Source organism: Argentina silus, assembly GCF_951799395.1.
Source record: "Argentina silus genome assembly, chromosome: 2".
NCBI classification, from domain to species: domain Eukaryota; kingdom Metazoa; phylum Chordata; class Actinopteri; order Argentiniformes; family Argentinidae; genus Argentina; species Argentina silus.
Window position 1 is genome coordinate 8,398,483 of NC_139656.1, and position 21,921 is coordinate 8,420,403.

The 21,921-nt window shown below is 42.1% G+C and overlaps 2 protein-coding genes across 2 annotated transcripts; one reads left to right on the forward strand and one right to left on the reverse strand.

Moving 5' to 3' along the window:
• The first annotated feature begins 1,316 nt into the window (after positions 1-1,316).
• On the forward strand, positions 1,317-5,537 carry hspb1 (heat shock protein, alpha-crystallin-related, 1). Its single transcript, XM_083665552.1, has 3 exons — positions 1,317-1,838; positions 3,826-3,889; positions 4,588-5,537. Exons 1-3 carry the CDS (start codon positions 1,361-1,363, stop codon positions 4,736-4,738), a joined length of 693 nt encoding a protein of 230 aa, XP_083521678.1. The 5' UTR covers positions 1,317-1,360; the 3' UTR covers positions 4,739-5,537.
• Positions 5,538-14,294: 8,757 nt separating this feature from the next.
• Positions 14,295-21,598, reverse strand: ywhag1 (3-monooxygenase/tryptophan 5-monooxygenase activation protein, gamma polypeptide 1; the record flags this gene model as incomplete). Its single annotated transcript, XM_083664912.1, has 2 exons — positions 14,295-14,951; positions 21,512-21,598. The coding sequence occupies 2 exons, from the start codon at positions 21,596-21,598 to the stop codon at positions 14,295-14,297; spliced, it is 744 nt and encodes a 247-aa protein (XP_083521038.1).
• Positions 21,599-21,921: the final 323 nt, after the last annotated feature.

A 21,921-nucleotide genomic window follows, 5' to 3' on the forward strand; every position in this document is an offset into this window, starting at 1 on the left:
GCCACAAGGCCCTCAGGTGAAGAACCTCTCATGTGTGTGGCAGTGCTGAGTAAGCAGAGAGGGACAGAGCCGTGTGACGTACATGATGCCTATGGCCCAACCCGAGTCCGGCACATACAGTACATGTAACAGTAATATGAAGGCCCACAGTATTGGACATTAGCAAGGCTCTGCAAAATGCACATGTGTGAGGACCACACCTTCCACTATATGGACCCTTTTACGCACAGAGATGCAGAATTTGCCAGTGTATGTCAGTACCTCTGAGGAGAAGTGCAATGTTATATTCTATAGACTAGATACAAATGATGCAAAAATAATCCATAAAGGAACTTAAGTATTTGTTGAAATCACTATAATATTGGTGGGACACTGAAAAGTGTATGCCAAAACAAAGTGCTTGGTCGAGAAATTCCTCTCAGAAAAAATATTAGCATTCAAAATTAGCCCTGTGTCCAAAAATACAAGACGGACCATAGAGGCAGAAGTGGAACAGATCTGAAACAAAACCAGGGTGTCCATGAGATGAGTAGAATCCCTTTCTGTGGATGACTTTAGAATCGGAGATAGTAATGAGTTAGAGGATCCACACAGCCAGTTTCAACACTGGTCTAAGCTCTTCCTTCTATTCCATTCCTCCATGTCATGACATTATGTTACTCATATCACACCAAATAACTTCAACACTTCAACTTACATATATACACAGGCATGTGACTTTTAAGAAAGAGGAGCACATTTTTGTCTTCATATATGCTTGTGTGTACATTTGTGGGTGGGTGTACATGTCTTAGGGTGTGTGTGGGTGTCTGTGTTATGTTTTGGTGTCCATGTTTTGGATTCCAGTATATTCTTAATGTATAACTACTACAGTATAACACATATGTGGCTTGTCACCTACTGTCCTATGTAAGCCCCTGTCAGAAACAGCATACATATGTCTCCCCATGCTGGGGCTCCGGATCTGCTGAGCAGGCCTGTCTGCTTTCAAGCTCTCAGATTCCTCTCCCCCTGTGTCATGTCGAGGGAGGGGAAGGGGATTACAATTGGCAGGAGGGAGGGAGGTTATACAGACTGCTGGGCAGCTGTAATAGGGGTGAGCCTTTGCCTTGAATTCCATTCTAGTGCTACGTCTGCCATGAATAGACATTCTAGCTCCTTCTATAAATATCTGGCAGGGGGGGGCTTGGGTGAGAGGGGAGGGGTATGTTGAGGGGGGTAGGCGGACGTGTGTATAAAAGCCCTCAACTGAGTAGCAGACGATACTTTCTGGTCAGATTTTGAGAGAGACCAAAAGGGTCTTCATCTGCAGCCAGCACCTCTCCAGGACTACAGTACAGCTACTCCTCCTCCAGCAGCCATGACCGAGAGACGCATCCCCTTCAGCTTCCTTCGCACCCCCAGCTGGGACCCTTTCCGTGACTGGTACCAGGGCAGTCGGCTCTTTGACCAGGGCTTTGGCATGCCTGCTGTCCCAGAGGAGTTCTCCACCTTACCCAGCACCCACTGGCCCGGCTACCTGCGCCACCCCGCCTTGGGCCAAGACATGAGCACTTTCATGCCCCAGACCCCCATGATGCCCCAGACCTCCATGATGCCTATGAACCCCATGATGGCCCAAGCCTCCATGATGCCCCAGAGTGCAATGATGGCTCAGAGCCCCATGATGTCCCAGCCCGGTGCTGCCGCCTACGCCCGTGCCCTGTCCCGTCAGTTCAGCAGCGGCATGTCTGAGATCAAGCAGACCCAGGAGGCCTGGAAGGTCACCCTGGATGTCAATCACTTTTCCCCTGAGGAGCTGGTGGTGAAGACCAAGGATGGCGTAGTGGAGATCACTGGTGAGCTCCCATATGTCTCTCTCTCTTTGTTATCCTGAATCTGCCACCCATGTACTCTGCTGTTACCAGTTGCATTGTATCACAGCATACGAGACTTCTTCATATGCACAACTTGTTAGACTTAATTTCTTTGGGTGCATAAAAACTATTTTTTATATAATACATCTATGCATTGTCATTACAATTGATGAGGGAGGGGCTCAGTCCACTTGAAGTGTGTTGTGAAGTGTTGCACATGTCTCTCTTGGCATAACTACTATGTGTTCAGGTTAATAGCTATTCTTGTCATTTTAATTGATATATGAGGTACATGAGATATCTTGCTTACCAAGTACCACTAACAAAATATCTAATTGTTTTATTCTTACCTTGTTAAGTGAGACATTGCTAAGCTAAGACTGCATAGAGCACAGGGAGAAAATATTTGTTTTAGCACACTGATTGATTGGCCAGTGTGAACCTGGCATATCACATTAAGAAGGGGCATTGTGTCGAAGAATAACAGTACATGCAACAGACTGGAAGGAGGAGGCTTTTGAACCACAGCCTGATAGATGGCTGTAGCCCCCAGATTCCTGAGCCATTAAACACACCACAGAGATATGAGTACGCCAGGGGGAGTGGAACAATACAACAGCAGGACTATGAACACAATGTCCAAAGTGGAAATTAGGCACGACAACCACTTTTATTCTTGAAGTCTGATATTTTCATGCCCTTAAATGTAAGTTAGTTAGGGGAGGAAGACAGCTTCCCAGGAGCTAGACTGAGAAAATCTGTAATAAAATCTGCTATATACATAAATATTATGAGAGGACCCAGACGTAGATAGACATAGATGGGCATTTAGTTGTGTGTCTCACTCTGACAGGCTGCTACTTTAAATGGAAAAATGGATTTTCTTATGGGCTGTAGTGGTTGACAGTTACAATCAACAAAGCACAGACATTGTGAATGAGTTCTGTAACCTTTTAACCTTTTTACAGCTTATTATTTTTTCTCATATTCTCATCAAAATTAGTGTACTGCATTTGGGGTTGTTCTTCTGTTTAAGTGAAAAGGCTAGTTAACATACTGTAAATGGCAGTGCTTATGGTGCAAAACCACTGTTCAATTCTTTTCAAAGCCATTTCAGAATAGAGTACACAACACCCCTTGGCCACAAAAGAGTATGCTCAGAAATAATGGCCGCTCATGTAGTGTTTCATAAATGCCTGGTTGGCCCATTCACTCTCTCTCCCCAGTGTTTTAGTCCTGCAGGAAAGGGGGACAGATCCCTGGCAAACTCTCTTTATCAACTCGTCGTCATAACAAACAGATAAGCTGCCAGAGAGAGGGGCAGTATTTCAGCTGGCATGCGTGTCTGTCGGAAACCTGATGAAAGATAGAGAGGCGACACATACATGTATCATGCTGAGGGAACATACATGTGTCAAAGGAAACATACATACAGGCACCAGACAGGGGAAAGGAGGCGGGCAGCTGTTATCAGACTTCTGTCAAATGGAACATTATGTGATGTGGTGCAGCAGTGTCTTGGTTGTACACCGCTTTTAGACAGTGAGTCAACACATACAGTAGTGTACATTTCTGTTTGAGTGCTGTGCGTGTGGGAGGTGTTTGTATGTGTGGGAGGAGTGTTTGTGTGTTGGGGGGGGGACGGGGGTAACATAGAACATACTGTATCTGACATATTTAAATGTTAAAAAGTGCATGACAAAAATCGAATTAACAGAGCCTGGATAAAATCTTACCCTCATCCTACTCCCATACAGAACCACTCTCTCTCCCTCTTACTGTCTAATTGAAACATTTACATAAACATTTACATTAACAAGAATTAATTGATATTATTGAATTCATGGAGATTGCTTCAAGTGACATATTGTATCATCATGACAAGAACAGCAATAATAGTATATAGTTTAAAGTGAATGCAGACCAGGTGTGATGCTAAGACCTATGGTTGCATGTTCTGTCTCCACAGGGAAGCACGAGGAGAGGAGAGACGAGCATGGCTTTGTGTCCAGGTGCTTCACCAGGAAATACACGTGAGTATAACAACATTTTCACTCTCAACCTACGCAACTATGTAACTGCAGGAAATGAAACCCTGGTGAAATATGAAACTGGGTGAAATAGTGTTTCTCCATTGATCCCTTTGAGTGATGATTTTCTCCGGTATTTAATCTTTTCCCTTGCTAAACCTTATGGCCCTTTGAGTTAAATTGGAATGGGTTGGTTAGGCTGCTTTATGGCAGCTTTATGGCAGCTCTCCTTCCTAAGAGTGTATTCTCCACTCTGTCAAGGTTCCTGTGGTCCCCTTATCTTGGGTGTGCTCCTATGAATCTCTTAAGGTTGGGATTGGTCAGGTCTATAGAGGGTTGAGTATAGCTGGGGGCTGAGTGTCATGGTCTGGAGAGCAGCAGCAACAGCTGCCTCAGTGTGTATTGTACAGCACAGCCCTCCTCCCTCTGATCACTGCTACACAAGACTCTGTCGCCATCCAGGGGCCACAACACACACTGAGAGTTACACTCCTCCTCCAGCAGGCTGGGGGGCTTATTATTGGGCTTTGTTTATGTAAACAAAGCTGACCACAGAGTCTAGAAACAAGTTAAAATTACAGTTAAGATTTCATCGAATTACACTAAAGATAATATCTAAAGTTGTTGTCTCAATTGAGTTATTCCAATAAGCATGGACTGTACTGTAGCCTGACTGCACTCTCTCCTCCTCCCTGCTCCAGACTGCCCCCAAGTGCTGAAGCTGAGAAGGTGACATCCTCCCTGTCCCCTGAGGGAGTGCTGACAGTGGAGGCCCCTTTGAACAAGCAGGCCATCAAAGCCTCCGAGATCTCCATCCCTGTGACCATGGGCAACAGAAATGATGAGGTCTGACATGGGCAGGTCCGATATGATGAGGAAGAATGACCAACAACACAAGGATGAGCAGGAGGAAGACTGAAGCATTAACACACACACACACACACACACACACCTACACTTTTGTACAGATGGCTCAATGAGACAGGGGGAGGATATGCAAACTGCTTAGTACCAAACACACAGTTATGTAAGCTCTCAAAATGCATGCACATTTCACTCGTGCTAACGCCAGAGCATTGTGAGAGAGAAGCAAGGGATTGCCTCCTCTCATCTATCTTCACTCCCTCTGTCTCTCATAATGAGCCGACCCCGGCTGTGTGCACTGTGTAAACACATCTGCACCAGTGCCATATGCCCGCTCTGCAGTAATTACACTCTTCATTTGAATCAAGAAAACCTCCAGTTACCCCAACCCCCAACACACACACACACACACACACACACACACACACACACACACACACACACACACACACACACATACCCTCCTCATTCCTGTTATGCACTTGCTAGGCACAGAAAGTTATTACTGTAGATCTGCAAACACCGCCACAATCTTCCACATCATCATTGTGTGCTTGCTGCCTCTCCTGCTTAGAGACACTAACAACACCAAAAAGAGCCATAACACCAGTGATACTACACACCAACCAAGCCATGTTCCAGCACAGGCTGTTCCACCATCCTCTGACTGCTGGACAATCACTGTCTTTTCATGTAAGCTGTATTTCAACTCAGTGAGGAAAGACTGGTCTTTCATCTGTACAGTAGTTGCATTTGGAAAGGTGTACCAATGCAAACAGGAAATAAAGAAAAAATAACCTTATACCTCGGGCCTCTTTATTTTTGTTAGATGCAATTAGCAGGCTGTTCTGAGCAATTATGTCCATGTTGATGGCCAATAACATAGAGAGCAGGCACAGAGGAATCACACAAATTATGTAATCAGTTATTTAGTGCTAGGCTGTGTATATTAACCCACCACAATTCCCATATGTCAGTAAGTGGTGGGAAGGTACCACTGATACACCACTGAGAGAGACTTTAACTCTTGGATAAGAGAAAAAGAGAATTTTAGGGGAGCAGTTGGGGGTGATCACACTGTCCTCTTTTGCCTGCATATACTTACATGTAAATAGCCAAAATACAAATAGAGCAAAACTCTACAGTACACTACCATACACTTCAATACACATAGGGGTGTGAGCAATGTGTCCCGCTGAGGGTATACCTGTTTCCAGGACCTCACACCAAGTGTAAATCAGATCACTGTGGAGAGACCCATCACTGGCCTCGGTAGAGGACCATGTGGGAGGAAGTGCTGAAATATCTGCCATCATTGCCCCCTCAAGGATGCTATTACTATTGCCATTCTCTCTGTGCCTGTGTGTCATACATTAGTCTAAGTAACTCCTGTCTAGACTGGTCTGTTCCATGTGTTGACTTTTTCCTGAATGTACAGGAGTTGTTTTTGCCATAGTGATGTTTTTCTGCCTTAATTCTCTCTTAATACAACCCAGCGCACAAATGCACCCACTAACTCTCCTCTTCACTCCAGAGCTGCAGGGGGGTTACTATTTATAGATGGGTCTGCAATGCCCTGGGCTTACAGCACGTTCTCTAGCTACACTGGGCAGACTTCTGATGAGCACTAGAGTTTTTTGGGGTTCTAAAAGAAGCCAAATTTACTGACACATGATGCCCAACAATGGGTAGATTGGTGACAATATGACTACCCAAGCAACCATTGATTGCACTGCTCACGTGCACAGTATAATTTGGACACTAGCCAGACTATTGTAGAATCCAATGTCTGGAACAAGAGAGAAATAGTATGCAAGCAAGCAAATGCATGCATGCATGCATGTATGCATGCGCACACACACACACACACACACACACACACACACACACACACACACACACACACACAAACACACAAACACACACACACTCAACTGAGCAATGTTTATTTTATGAGCATCTGCCCAAACAGATGTGAAATTGCCTCTGATCTTGTTTGAGAAGCAGGGGGTGCTTCTCTTTTGCATAGCATATATCCATATACTATATAATGGTCTTATATAGTATATGGATCTTACTATATAATGGAAAGGTGAATGTCAGTTATGGGTAATGGGTTCTCCCGCGGTTTTGGGCCGATTGGAACAGTTTTGCGCTCAAAAGAACCGGACTGGTCAACTCTAGAATTCCCACTGTTGCCAAATGTTGTTGATTTTTCCAGTTTTTGTGATTTTCGGTGGTCCGTAACGCAGGGCAACGGGTCTTTGAACCTACAGTATTGTGACATATCATATTTGTATAATATGTATAAAACATTTTGTTTTGTCATAATGAAACGGAACAAACGTTTATGCCTCAGCCAACAACCCCTTATTTTGATAGCGAGAGACGGGACGGTGTTGTGTCAGTATGTATTCCCTTGTCAGATAGTGTTCCCCCTCTATTAATTGTGGTATAAGATGATTGACAATCATTACTAAAGTAGTCAATTATAATGACAAAAGTTGAGTAATATAACATTAATATTCATGGTATCATCAAAAACCGTAATCAGTCATCATGAAACGCCTTTGGAGGACCAAGTGTAAGTCACTATCATTGTTATTTTACAATCATTTTCATTACATTACTCTTAAAAACACACTTTCGGTCAGATCGAGAACACTATCTGACAAGGGAACACTATCTGACACGACAACTACTGGACAGGAGGCAAAATGGGTTAACTGAATACTAAACTGAAAACCGATTCAATGATTTTTGAACGTCTTGTATATCTCCGATGCCCCGCTTTCCGCTTTACTGTCCTGTTTACCTCAACCCCTAACCAGGGGTCTCAAACTCGCGGCACGATATTTTGTGGCCCCCTACTTGACATCAAAGTTTAGTGTTAGTGAGGCCCGCGCGTTTTTCTCACACGCATCTTTTTGCTGAGTCGTTGCCCTGGGCGTTTTATATGTTTTTATACCATAGCTCAGGCTCGTGACAGCTTCCGGTGGTGTTTGTTGACAAGTTAGCCAACGCGAATTAGCGAATTTTTCCTGAAATTGTCTGTGCTCGTCGCCAACCTTTCTCTTCACGGCAGGTTTTTTTGGAATACTTGAAACCCTTTTTTTGTGGAATACTTGATGCGGCCCAGCCTCATCCAGACTTTACCTCCAGCGGCCCCCAGGTAAGTTGAGTTTGAGACCCCTGCGCCTAAACTAACGCGTAAAGCAGGTTTTAAGTAAATTCATGAATACACACACATTAAAGAACCACTAGTCTACAATGTAGGCTAGCCTACAAACATGGCCTCAGTTTATACCGGCGAGAACTTTCGTTTGATCATGATTGCGTCATGGTACGTCAGAATTTGAGAGAGAAAACCCCCACTGAGGGCTACAAACTAGACGGCCAGACGGGATGCCTATATAGACGTGATATACTGGACAGTAGGAAAAATACCTAATTGGGCGTTTAGGAAACACACGTTTCTAAGCTTTCTTAGAATAACATGACATCTTTGGAGGGTTGTTCATACCACTGCCACTTTATGTTTTCTCACTTTGTGACAATGCCGTTGTAAAAATGGCCTTATTGAACAAACTGAACACTCCAAAGGCTGCCCTAATGTGATCTGGAGACAAAGTTTATGCATAATTGTGATTCTATCACCACATTGGCAACACCTCTAGGTCTACTGTACCATTTGTGGCCTGCATCACCAAAGATCCTGTGGATGGAGCTGTCTGAAAACCAGTCATAAGCAATCCCGTCAATCCTGTGTCCGTCAGAGGCAAAGGTAACCCATCACACTATGCCCTATTGTTAACATTGCCCTATTGTTAACAGGGGCAAAAGACTAGGTCAGGTTTACAAAAGAGGGAAGAGGGTGATTTACTGTTGAGTTGTTAGATACTGGTAGGAATCAAAAAGTACTGAGGTTCTTACATACAGAAAGATGTGTCACGGCTGTGTGTGTGAATAGTGGTGCTACTACTGTATGCGTGAGTCACTCCCCAGTCACTGGGTTGTTCATACTGAAGATGCATGTCCTCATCATTACTCCTCCTCCCTCTTCTTCCACTTGATCAGCGATGAGAAGAATGAGTGAGCGATGCACCGCCCTGTAAGAGCAGGACAGACCTATGATGGATGTCCTTAAGAGGAACAGACAGTCACTGTAAAGTGAGTGACAGAGCACCAGCCAATTACATTTTGGGATCTCCATGGATGGTAAGTCCTTTTAACAAATGTTGAGGACATGTATGGGATATGAACTTCAACAGAGAGAATCTCCTAGCGCAGCTATGCTGCCCCATAGACATGTGTCTTTTGAGTAACACATGATGCCTGTTTAGAGCTGGCAAGTTATGACATGAATGAACATGAAATCCTCAAGAGCACATCAATGTGTAGGCATGGCATGATTAATGTCATGTCATGTCCATTCATAATAATGCTCATGCAATCCCCTGACAGTTGATGCACTTCATTACAGAATAACATATTATGTTCTTATCATCTATTATCTGTGATTATCTACATTCTAATAAATCATACAGTAATTCAAGCAGGATGCATTTGTCAGTGCACTGTGCAGCATATATTGCATGTGTTACTTTGACAAATGCGCGCGCCAGATACTGGATACAGCACACTCTCTCGAATTGCGAATGCTTGTTTCACGCATTGACAGTACATGAAGATTCCTCGCCGCACCGGCATAATCTTCAGAGAGATGGGAGAGGTGTCTGTAACTGGTACTTCACCAGAAGTCACTAGTATATTCTAGCCCTAGCAACAGCAACGTGATTGGCTAGTGATGCCCTAGCCCAGCCTCCATTGGCTGCTTTTACCGGAGGAGGACAGAGCATGGTAATTAATTTTCTAACTTCATTGAGAAGAAATGGCCGTCAAACTAACTTGTCATAACTAACACCTAATATGGATGAATAAATGTATGTTATTTCACATGCTTTTTGTCTATGCAATGTAGATGTTTTCAAATGTGTGAGAGGTTAAAATGAAGGGAGCCAGCTCTATCTGTTCAAGTTAGTAACACAAGGAGAAAGTGTGAGTGCCTCGATTTAATTAGACGGTTAGGAAGTTATTTTGTTTGAATATAGGTGTAAACTCTTCCCTCCCTAGCTCTGTCTTCATAGAGGGTTTTTGACATGAATAGTAAAAGCCATGCTATGTTTTGTGATGTCACAGCTTTTCAAGCATTGAAGTACCCCGATCAAACGTATTGGTATGCATGATGAGTATCTAACAAATACATTAAGGTATAACACTAAATGCTTGAATCTTGATCACTTTAAAGGGACCTAATCTTGTGTCCTAGGCCTACACAATAGACTGCTCTAACAGTTCCACCAATGTTTAGCTGCTGAATGTAGTGTAACTGCAATGTTTATGATGCAAACATAGGCCAACAACTTCAGTATAAAACTGTAGGGTAACAGTTTGTGATATTTGTATCATTCAAGTCCTGGAGTCCTGTTTCCTCCGAGGTTTGTTGTGACATGAAGTATATAATTACTCAAGTTTGCAGAGGACTGTTACAATGTGGTGTTTTCAGTGACATCTTCCTTCACCTTGCTATAAACTGAAAAAACACAGCAGGCCATTAACAGGTATGTGATGGAGAAGGTAAGCCCTTTGTTCTCTGAAGCAGAAATGTCTGTCCATCAGCCGTCGAATGCCTTGCAGGAATCCTTGTGCTTAATCAAGGACTTTATTCCCCTTCGATTTACTGTGGAACTCTGTTGCCAAAATCAATATATTCTTTAGGGAATTAACACAATCTGCTTACACATGCCCTACTGACTCCATTTTACTCTGGCGAATTGTGCACTTCACTTTGGGCCGAAGGTGGGGGTTAGAGTAGGCCCCATTTGTCCCTCTTGTAATGAGCCCTGAGGTAAAGTTTCTCCCTGATTCAGCATGGTGTTCTCTTTTTGTCATCCAGAGGTAATCTAAGCTCTCATTTCCTCCCAGTAATAAAGCCAGCCTATCTGTTTTGTGCTGAACAGTATGACTCTGTGACAAGGTGAGACAAAGCCTGACCCATGTTAGTAGCAAGGTGTGTGTGTGTGTGTGTGTGTGTGTGTGTGTGTGTGTGTGTGTGTGTGTGTGTGTGTGTGTGTGTGTGTGTGTGTGTGTGTGTGTGTGTGTGTGTGTGTGTGTGTGTGTGTGTGTGTGTGTGTGTGTGCGCGCATAATAATTTGTATTCATTGTTTTTCTATGAACCAACAGTTTTATTGATACATACCAGTGTTGCATTTGTTGGCAGAGAATACATAAGGTTTCACTTTCAGTCATGGGGTAATCCTAACCTTCAGGTGCTATCATTATTTAAAGATACAGAAAATTCTTCGGTTGAATAGTTGTTCAAATCAGATTTCAATTATGCCACTCTTTTGCCTGTACTAATACAACCTGCCACAGAAGCTGTCATAATTCTTAATTTACCTAATTTCACTCCTTCATATTCTGCCTTTGTGTATGTGCTTTTTCAAATCTTCAACGCATTCCCGGGATCTAAGTTTGTCAGTGTAGATTTAGCGATTTGTCCCTGTAAAAATAATAGCCATGGCATATGAAGAGACCAAAGAGTGGTTGCACCAGAAAAGTAATGGGTGAAATACAAATGGGTAAACAAATAAGCATATAAATAAATACAGTACATTTCACTGTCATACTGTACCAGAGCACACAGCTATATAGTATGTCATAACTGTATTTCCTGGTCAGCAGGTCCTGAACTGTGCAGAAAGGTCACAGTGCTGTCACATTTGAGGACACCCAGCTGTCGGGCTTTTGGATGTGACTTCAGCAGATTTTACATCTGAATGTTTCTTAAGCCACTGTTGTGAGGGAAAGAGGAACCAAGTAACCAGCTTTCAAATGTCAAAACTGTTGGTGATGACTACATGCCAGATGCTAGATTAGATACAGCATTAGTAATGAGGCCCTCAACAATCTGAGAGATGGCATTGGATGGCACTGGAGAAAAGCTGACCAAAAGCTGTTTTCATTACGGTACAACGCTAACAGCGCCTATGCATCTCAGTGACTTGCTGTTTCCATTCCAAAATTACTAATATTTATTACAGATGTTTTAAACACAAAACTACAAAAATATCTATCTATCTATCTATTTGCCTGTCTAGGTCTAATCTATCTATCTATCTTTCTACCTATATCTATCTAATAACTGAACTAGACAAAAGATGCAACAGATGTGTTCACAGTATACACACTGTACATACAATATAATACATCTATTTGAATATACTACATAAATATTTAGTGTACAATTTATAACTCATTCAATCAATCAATTAATCTATCTATATGTATCTAACTATAGAATCTGTAGTGAACAACAAGTACAGTACAACAGTAATATCTGCTTCTTTGTACTGGAACATTCTTCATTTCATAGCCATCACTAAGGAGCACCTCAGAATCATCAAGAACATCTATTAGAAGCAACTCACTCAAAACCAATCCCTAAAGGCTAAACCCCTATACGTTGATAGGAATTCAACAACAACAGCAGCACTGAAATGTGGTTAGAAGAGCTTTGTATTATTTTAATTCACTTTTTATTATTGTTATTATTATACTTTTTCACTTGTGCAACCGCTACATGACTCACATTTAAGATATCAGGAGACAGCTGGAAAAAAAGTAGAGGAAACAAATAATGGTCCATGAGTGAATTCATTACGGAAACACTGATTCTGAGGAAAAATTAAATACTGTTCAATCTTAGATATCTCACTGCGTAATGTAACAAAAGCACAAACAGAACAGTCATTTGAATAAATAAATCAATTGTTTTACAGTGTGATAATAATTTCACCATGACAAAATGACAGGTTGAGTCAACACTGGTGTTCTTGTCAACCAACCCTCACCACTGTTTACCAAAACGTAATACAAGAATTGCATGTTGCTAAAGCAATGTCCAATACAGATAAATTGTATTGTTAACAATCACTGTTTTGGTAAAGCGTACTTTAGCAAATCGAGTAAAAGAAAACACAAATTAAAATAAATTTTAACAATCCAATAAAAAGTAATAAATAGAAAATAATCAGATTGAAGTCTAGTCATTTCATGTTCATTTGAATACATAAAGTCTGCAGTATAAGTTAATAAAGTCAAGCTACTGTATATAAATACATCACCAGCATGCACAATATTGTATTATCGAGAATATTGGAGCAGTTATCTTCTTACACTGAAGAAACAGTATAATAATAGGCAAGTGCATTTCTTGACAATTAAAAAAGTTAACACAAAAGAAAATCCACAAACCTCAAAGCTGCTTTTAGATCATCTATTTTACATTGCCAGTGTCCTGTCCAGAACATACAGTATGCTTAGTCCACCGATACAGCATGTGGTTCCAGTCAACTCTGTGTCATTTCCGGGATCCAAGTGATTGTTGTAAACACAAATGTAATTTAGGGCACAAGATTTTGTTGTTTTTATTATCTCATTCACAAGATTTAATTTTTCTCAGTTTGAGAGATTTCATTTACTTTATTTTTTGAAATGGCCAGTGATATATGATAATAATAATAAAGATAATGATAACAGAAATAAGAATCAAATGAATGAAAAAGAAGTATCAGTGTGCAGGCTTTTTGTTCTTTTCATGTGTTACTATTCTCCCAACACCTACACAACGGGATGTGCATATGACAACTGTACTAAATATTAAGATGAATACATTTTTAAAAAATCTGCCGCCTGAAAATGTTTTACGTATGACGGACAAGCTGTACTGTGTTTTTACTGTATTCCTATTGTAGTTATAGTGTTGTCTGTATGACTGGTCTCAACACATTACTGACACCATGGGAACAAAACATTGGTTATGTATGTTCAATCACACAGACAACCTGCTTTCAGGCAGTGATTACCATTACAGTGTGCACCTTAGCTTCCATAAGTTGGTACATCTGAAGTTCGATACCTCTCTCTTGCTCTCTGGAACCCATTTGCAAACCCCCTTCTTTTCGCTATGCAATGACATTCAAGGTTTTACTCTAAATATGAATTTTCTTTTTGCTCAAGCTTTGCTTTCCACTTACGATGTCGAACACTTCTCCCTCACCACGCAAGTTAAATAAGCAGCTCCACTTCTTCTGCAATAAGAACAGTCTCTATGCCAGTGTGAGGGTCATTCTAACCCAACCAGCCACACTGTACTGACCGACTTACAGACCTCTTTCCTCTAAGTGGTGTTTTGGCAAATATTGCAGAGGCAATCAAGAAGAAAGGGGTTTATCTATTTTTTCCTTAATTATACATAGTTTTAGAAACTAAAATTATCTCCCCTCTTTTCATCTTGTTATTCTATTTTTTTTTTTCACTTTAAATTCGTGGAAAAATAAAGAACTGCAGCTGTGGTAGGATCATCAGCAAAAGTGGCTGCCAATGTTCCACCGACCCCATTTTGAATTTCTAAGAACTTTAATTTTTTGTTGTCATTTTGTGAGCGCGCGTGTTGTGTTTTTCGGCGGATCTGTTGGACTCTTTAGTTGTTGGTCTCCCCACCCTCGTCGTCCTGCTGGTCGCTCGTCCACAGTGTCAAGTTGTCTCGTAGCAGCTGCATGATGAGAGTGGAGTCTTTGTAGGAGTCCTCATTGAGGGTGTCCAGCTCGGCGATGGCGTCGTCGAAGGCGGTTTTGGCCAGGTGGCACGCCTGCTCAGGGGCATTCTGGATCTCATAGTAGAAGACAGAGTAGTTGAGGGCCAAACCCAGGCGGATGGGGTGGGTAGGCTGCATGTGCTCCTTGCTGATCTCATGGGCCTCGTTGTAGGCCTTCTCAGAGGACTCCACCACGGTGGCCCTCTTCTCACCCGTGGCCACCTCGGCCAGATAGCGGTAGTAGTCGCCCTTCATCTTCAGGAAGAAGACCTTGCTCTCATGCTGTGTCTCGTTGCAGTTCTTGACTAGGAAGTTGTCCAGAAGGTTGAGCACATCCTGACACACAGCCTCCAGCTCCTTCTCAATCTTCTCCCGGTAGGCCCTCACCATCTCAATCTTCTTCTCGTTTCCATCAGCTGAAGTCTTCTGCTCAATGCTGGAGATGACGCGCCAGGACGAGCGCCGCGCCCCCACCACGTTCTTATAAGCCACAGAGAGAAGATTCCTCTCCTCGTTGGACAGGGCCTCATTCAACTCTGTAACCTGGAAGAAATAAGGACAGGACAGAGCAAGGGAGACTATTAAGAAAAACTGTATTTTCATCATATATATATCTATATATATATATAATACGTATTGGCAGATACAAGTCTTTTATTTTGCTTGGTTACTCTGTAGGCTGACTGGTGCCATGTAACATTCAACACTAAAATAATATGATAATGTTTTTTAATGCCATATGTTCACTTATTTACATAGCTAGCCACAAATAGGCTTATAGCTAACATGTTCAGCATTGCACTGTCTTGTAGCTAACTTGGCTAAGAATATTAACTATATCAGACTGAGCAACAAAGCTAGTCATTGATTTAATGAGAGACTATCAGAACACATATTCATTCATGATTCACAGTAAACAAGGTCAGAGATGGGTGAACTCCCATGATGTTCTGCATCAGTGATCGCTGTACCACGCCTGTAGTAAGATGACATCATCCCTGCGAGGTTGCTGCTCATTGGCTTTCTCCTGCTCTGAAAGCTTGTTTTGTTTTGTTTCCACAGGCCTGTCTGGCTAGCGGATTTAATCCTTTATTCCCCACCGAGACTATGCAGCACGCAGCACAGGCATCTTTACATAGCCCTCTGAATATAAAGCCTGTTACTCTCTTTTTCGGGCCTGAATTCCCCTCCAGTCCTATCTCCACACCAAAGCATGGGGCCCTGGGCCGCTCACACGAAGCCCCTTTGTCAGATACCTCTACTCTCCTGAATGGAAAACCAACGCTCTCTCTCTATTATAGACCTCAAACCAGAGAGATTTTGGTGATCTTTAAATACATTTTTCTTTTAAAACACAGAATTAAGGCGACTTGATTGCTTGCTTTAAGCCTCTTTGCTCCTGGCCAAGTAGTCCATAAAAAAAAAAGAATCTGCAGCTTGCTTTTTGATGATGTCGGCTTTAAAGTTGCACTGCCAAACCTAAAATCACACTTACTTTGCCTCAGAAGTACCATGTGACATGTTGTGCATTTCTAGTGTTGTTGTAATGACCAGGTACAGAAGGGACATTTTTGCCATAATGTGAATTGAATTATCTAAAGTTTGGGAAGCTGCTAATTGTATCTTCAATATAGTTAATTTGGCACATAAGGTTATATAATATATATATATATATATATATATATGCCATTTAGCTGACGCTTTTATCCAAAGTGCCTTACATTGCAGTGAGTGCATACATTTCAGTATATATGGTCCCAGCGGAGAATCAAACCCACAACCTAAGCGTTGTTACCGCCATGCTCTACCAACTGAGCCACAGAGGACCACGGTTACATTTTATATAGACCAAAAACAATATTTATGAATCATTTGCAAATTAGGCTCTTATGAAATCCCTAAAAGGAGACCATAGTGTATCCAAGAGGCAGATAAAGTCACTCCACCCAACCAGTTCTCCTGTCTCAGTAGTCTAAATCACTCCTGTTATCTTTGCATGTCAGCTTTCATTTGATTGAGTGGGGAGGAGATCACTATAATGTATTCTCAAATCAATCTCTCTCTCTCTCTCTCTCTCTCTCTCTCTCTGCAGCTCCATTTTCCAGTATCCCTTATAACCGCCCAAGATACACTTTCCTCAGACATACACATATTGTCCATATTCATTCCTACAGAAAGGCTTTATCTTATTATCATTCATTTTAACTTTCCTGATTGCCTATCCTCCTTGCAAAAATGTTATAGACTTTGACCAACACTGATTTCACACCCACCTCTTTTATATACTACTCTTATTCATAAATAAACCACTGGTGGTACTAAAATGTCAAAACAACATTAATTTACTCCTCATCCTACTTCGGGCCAATCCTGCCCCTCCTTTCTAGCTAGATGACTTTACCTTACAGGGAGGGGCCAGAGGGCAGAGAGCAATCTATCATGCAATCTTCAGTTTCCATGGAAACAGATAAATCTGCTTGGTTTTGGAGCACCAGTCTATCTCCACAGCTGGAGACATTGGCCTCCACATTGCCAATGAGACAGAAGCTGGCATGATCAGTGGGTCTAAGGGAAGTAGTGAGGTAGGGGTTGGGAATAGGGACATACAGCATGTCCTCTCACATTCTGCAAGCAGCTGTCCCTCCAAGTGAAGATTATGCTTTCCATGGGCTTCTCCCTATTTGAAATCCTTTGATTTGACAACAGGTCATTCTCTCACAAAATTGTGTGTTGAATGAAAGGGTAGGAGAAACACAGCCAAACAATTGTTATGGTTCACCACTTACAAAGTTAGCAATTAACAAGCAGCCCACTGACCTCTGCCATATTATGCAAGTGTGTTGCATCATAAAGCATCATAAATGTAACAACACTACCATATAAATGACCTCTGGACTTGTTGTGTTGTGGTGTTATTACTGAAAAGGCATGAGCGCAAAGAAAAGACTATGAAACACATTAACAAGGACATTAGTTTTCAAGGATCAAAGCTAACAAGTAGGCAAGAGCACCAAACGGGTCAGAAAAACAAGCCCTAAACAACCCCTCTGAAAAACATGGATGTCTTTGTTTCAGCAGCCTGGGGTGAGCAGAAAGGCCTGACGGAAGCTGCGGTGCAGGGATCACAATAGAGCTCTCTGTCTGCTCATAAAGCTCATCAATCGCGCTCGCTCTCTCGTGACTCACCCCTACACTGTCGGGCTGTCAACCAAACAACTGTGTGTTAATGCAAACAAAAGCACAGGAAATACAATCAATTCTTCCTCTCTGATGGTCCTCTGCATGGCCACTAATGTAGAGGCTTTGAGGTTGTCCCTCCGAGAGGTCGGTAGTGTGGAAATAAGGTCTGTCTGAGTGAGAAGGGATACAAAAAAGCTGACAGGAATGAGGAGTCTTTGTCCCTAGCTCTCTATCTGCCTTTCTTTCTCCTGTGTCTGTCTTACCCTTGCTTCCCTCTTTCTTTTCTTCTATCTTTTCTTGCTCACGTGCACTCTCTCCCTTGCATTCCCTCTCTCTCTCTTAAGCAAATGTGACAACCCTCCTGCCTACCCTCTCCCAGGCTGCACTAGGCTACCTCACGTCACAGGCACTGCAAGTGTGGATGACTGGTTAAGGCAGAGAGAGAGCAGGAGAGCGTGGTGCTGGGAATGGGATGGGGGGGGGGGGGTGATTGTGAGGGGAGGAGGGGGTTGAAAAGTAGCTTTTTGTTGTTATATAACCTGACTGCAGTTTTTCATTGATTTGATTTCTTGTTGCAGCTGCTGCAGGCTTCTAAAAATAAAATGCATAAAAGGTTTATAACTCAAAAGGCATTAAAAAAACACGAGTACCTGCATTGGTGTGTTTTAAGGCCAGGTCCATGTTGATGAGGTATTATAATCCCCTATGCTGAAGGCACAATCTGTAAAAATGTCCTGCAGTTCAATGGTCATTTCAATAACTGATACTGTACCCAGAACCCATTGATTCTCAAAGTATGCAACATATTAATATCTTATGAGTACAACTGTCTTACCCCATAATAACCCGAAATCTAAGGTTGTATTCAGTTTATGTTGTCAAACTATCTATAGCTTCACAATATGTTAAACTCTCATGTCATTCTCATGGACTGTCAATCCTTGCAGCCATAGCTCTGTCTATGAATTTGAGAGTGGTTGCATTTCCCCTGTCCTATCCATCAGCTTACTAAACCAAGTGGCAGGGACAGTCTGATAGAATTATAGAGAGGGTACACATGATACAGCCTAGAGTGGAGAAGGCTACTTTCTTTTTAGTCTAAGCAGTGGACCAAGAAGACACAGTGAGGGCAAAATATGAATGGCGTGCTGGTAGATGCATGAGTCACTTTCTAAGATGGTAAAAGAGCACACGCTTAAGGCAACATGACATCACAGGGACTGGATGCACCACCCAAGGGGTGAATTAACTGCTTCACCTCAGATAGAGGTTCAACATGTGGACTATTTCTGCATCCAGAGGACACTATCCAGTGAGCTGAGAGTTTCATAACAACATATATTTTGAATTAAGATGTTCAGAACCATCTTCACTTGGATTGTAAAGTCCATGTATCGTATTGGAATCTTAAATTATTAAACTGCCAATTTGATTAAGGAAATTACAATACAATAGACATCTAGGCATGCATCACATATGCCTTTGTCACCAAGGATAAATATTCTTTACATAAACATAGTAAAGGTTAGTTGGGGTTAGGGTTAGGGTTACCCTAACCCCTAACCCTAACCATTTACTGAAGGCATGGTGGTTCTGAGAACTGACGAAGCTGAATGTTTAGAGAAGACATGCTCTGTTGATATGCTATTTTGTATGCATAAATCCACTGGGTTGTATTGAATGCCAGGAATTGGCTGACACATATCAAACCCTTTGATGGCATAAACCTGTCAGTGAACTGCCCCAAATGGCATGAATGGATTTATCGTCAACGTTCATGTCAGGAGATGTAATGAATGTAGCAATAATAATAACTTTCTATACAATCATTAGGTTAATTATGAATTACAGTACCATTTATACTGATTTAGTAGCAGAATGAGAGTATAAGTGGTGAATGACTACCAGAAAGGACTAGCACTAACTCAAAATCTTAATTTTGATATAAAAGCATAGTCTCAGTTTCTGTCATCCCACTGATTTTTGTCCGGCTGCCACTGGGCGGTTACCATGACTGCAGTGGCGAGGGATTCCCCTCCGCTAATGGGCGAGGCAGCAGACACACCCCACTACCCACTGCTGCAGCGAGCCGAGCTGTGCTGGGATGGGGCGGCCCTCTCTGACTCGGCATAAATCAGAGGGTGGAGCTAAACCTCCTCTGACATTACCACCACCTGGTCCTGGAGAGCATGATTAATTTGCATTACATCCTAGCTGCTTCACATGTTTTTTTGGAGTGAAAGCTGTAGTAGTCTCTGCACTACAGACATCTCTGTGAGCTAAGCCCTTGCCTGCTGTCCAATGCAATATAATCTAATTGTTCTGAGTAAACAATACCATTTTCTATGTAGCCTTATATTCTGTAACAATATAGACAATACTTTTTTACTCAGTGATATTCTACTCAAGGTGAATAATGTTCTCTCCTCTCCATACTTGGATCACACAATATGCCTCCTCAGAGACTCTAATAGGTTGGAGAAGCAGTGTGGGATACATGGCCAATTGCAGATGATGCATACCATGGGACACTACCCTACAATGGGCCTTGCCTGGTCCAATCATTAAGTAAAAATGTCACTAGGTAAAATCAGGACTAACTCAGCTGGTTACTTATGCATTGCTAATACCATTATAACCATCTTGCAACTGTATACGTTTAAGATTTATATTAAAGGACAGGGTATAAATGGTGCAATACGGGTATACTGCACCTTGGCACACGCTGCGACACGCCTTGTGTGAATACCTGCTACGCTTGCCGAAGAGGTCGAGGATGCAAGGATACAGAATTCATTGCTACAACGTATCGTTGTGATAGAAGATAACCGAACCATAGGCTATAAAAACACGCTGCAGTACGCGCATTGAATTCACTGCAATATGACAACCACAGAACGTTCTGGAAGAATGTCTGCTGCCACCCACGTTTGTAAAGTGTATCATGTTTTACGACCAGATGTAGTCTATTGCGTAAATCGATTACAATCAACCTTCCGCTAACGATTGCTTCATTCGAGACAGACTCGGCATAAATTGTGGGTAGATTTGAGGGCACTGTTTGTAGTGGTTCTCTTCATTATGATGAATATGACCAATAATGGGAGCTTGCCTAGAGATCAGAGCATCACAATCCATTCTCTTCGCCAACGATGTCACTCTCATAGTACAGGAGCCCAGCAGTAAACTGCGTGTCCTCTGGTGAAACTCCCCATGCACATTTTACGCGAACCTTATTCAATGGTCCTTTGCTCATGTTCTGCATATTTCTCTTTTAATTATATCAGATCAACGAGGAAACATAGTGTTATCTTGAGTATGAGATGCATTATTATTATCCCCAATAACTTTATTGCCATGCCAACTGGCTGATTAAAGAGAAACCTGGCAAAAGGCACCGCCCCAAGATCAAACAGTCCGCATTCGGTCGCTATTCCCCTCAGATGATCGCCTTCTCCAGACTGACACCCTCTTTCCACTATGTTTAAGACAATTGGACCATAAACCATCGTTTCAATAGCACAAACCCGCATTTCATAGAGATACTGTACCAAATGGTAGCCTAAGCAAATACTTTTTGGATCATAAGAAATATACTGAGTCTCGTTGGAAATGGTATATGGGCCTTTCCAGTCAACTTCCCAGAAATGGCACTCGCATGATATATTGTTAATTCTCTATCATATTCTAGACGGAAGGATTCTCGTGATAATGATCTTTCACGGTGGGTTTAATACACTAAATTTGCCTCCTCTGATTAAATATGATATGGAACACTAATTAGATTTCAATTGCCTACATGGCATAGTTAGACATACATAGCAATTCTTTTGAATACAGATTTTTAACATGGAAGACCAAAAAAGAAAGTGAGGTTATTTACGATACCTTGATGAGAAATATGATTCCAGAGCAGAACTTACCGATTTCATGGCAGCTGCCATATCATCATATCTTTCTGCCTGTTCAGCCAGCCTGGCTTTCTGCACCAGTTGCTCGCGATCTACCATTTTAGATGTTGTTGATACAATATTATTTTAGAGTTTAAAGTTGAATGGTAATATATCACTTTCTATGCAGTAAAATGTAACCAGGTCCTCTTGCTGCAGCTGCTCCCTGCTGTCTGCGCGTGCCGACGGGACCCCCCCCTCCCCCTCCTTACACTTTCCCTAGATTGCGTCACCATCCAAAAAGGCGTGTCTTCGCGTAGTGATGTAACAATCCTTATTGGGAGCCCGGTCAGTGCCTGTTACTATCTTAACGAATAGGATTTTAGCACTAAAATCAGGCGCTTTGCTTTTTGTAAAGTGGTGTGGGTAGTGCTACATGCGTG

Excerpts from the sequence above, each read along its gene's own strand:
- hspb1 (XM_083665552.1), top strand. The coding sequence starts at position 1,361 with ATGACCGAGAGACGCATCCCCTTCAGCTTCCTTCGCACCCCCAGCTGG. Across the intron at positions 1,839-3,825 it reads TGGCGTAGTGGAGATCACTG|GGAAGCACGAGGAGAGGAGA; the intron begins GTGAGCTCCCAT and ends CTGTCTCCACAG. Across the intron at positions 3,890-4,587 it reads TGCTTCACCAGGAAATACAC|ACTGCCCCCAAGTGCTGAAG; the intron begins GTGAGTATAACA and ends TCCCTGCTCCAG.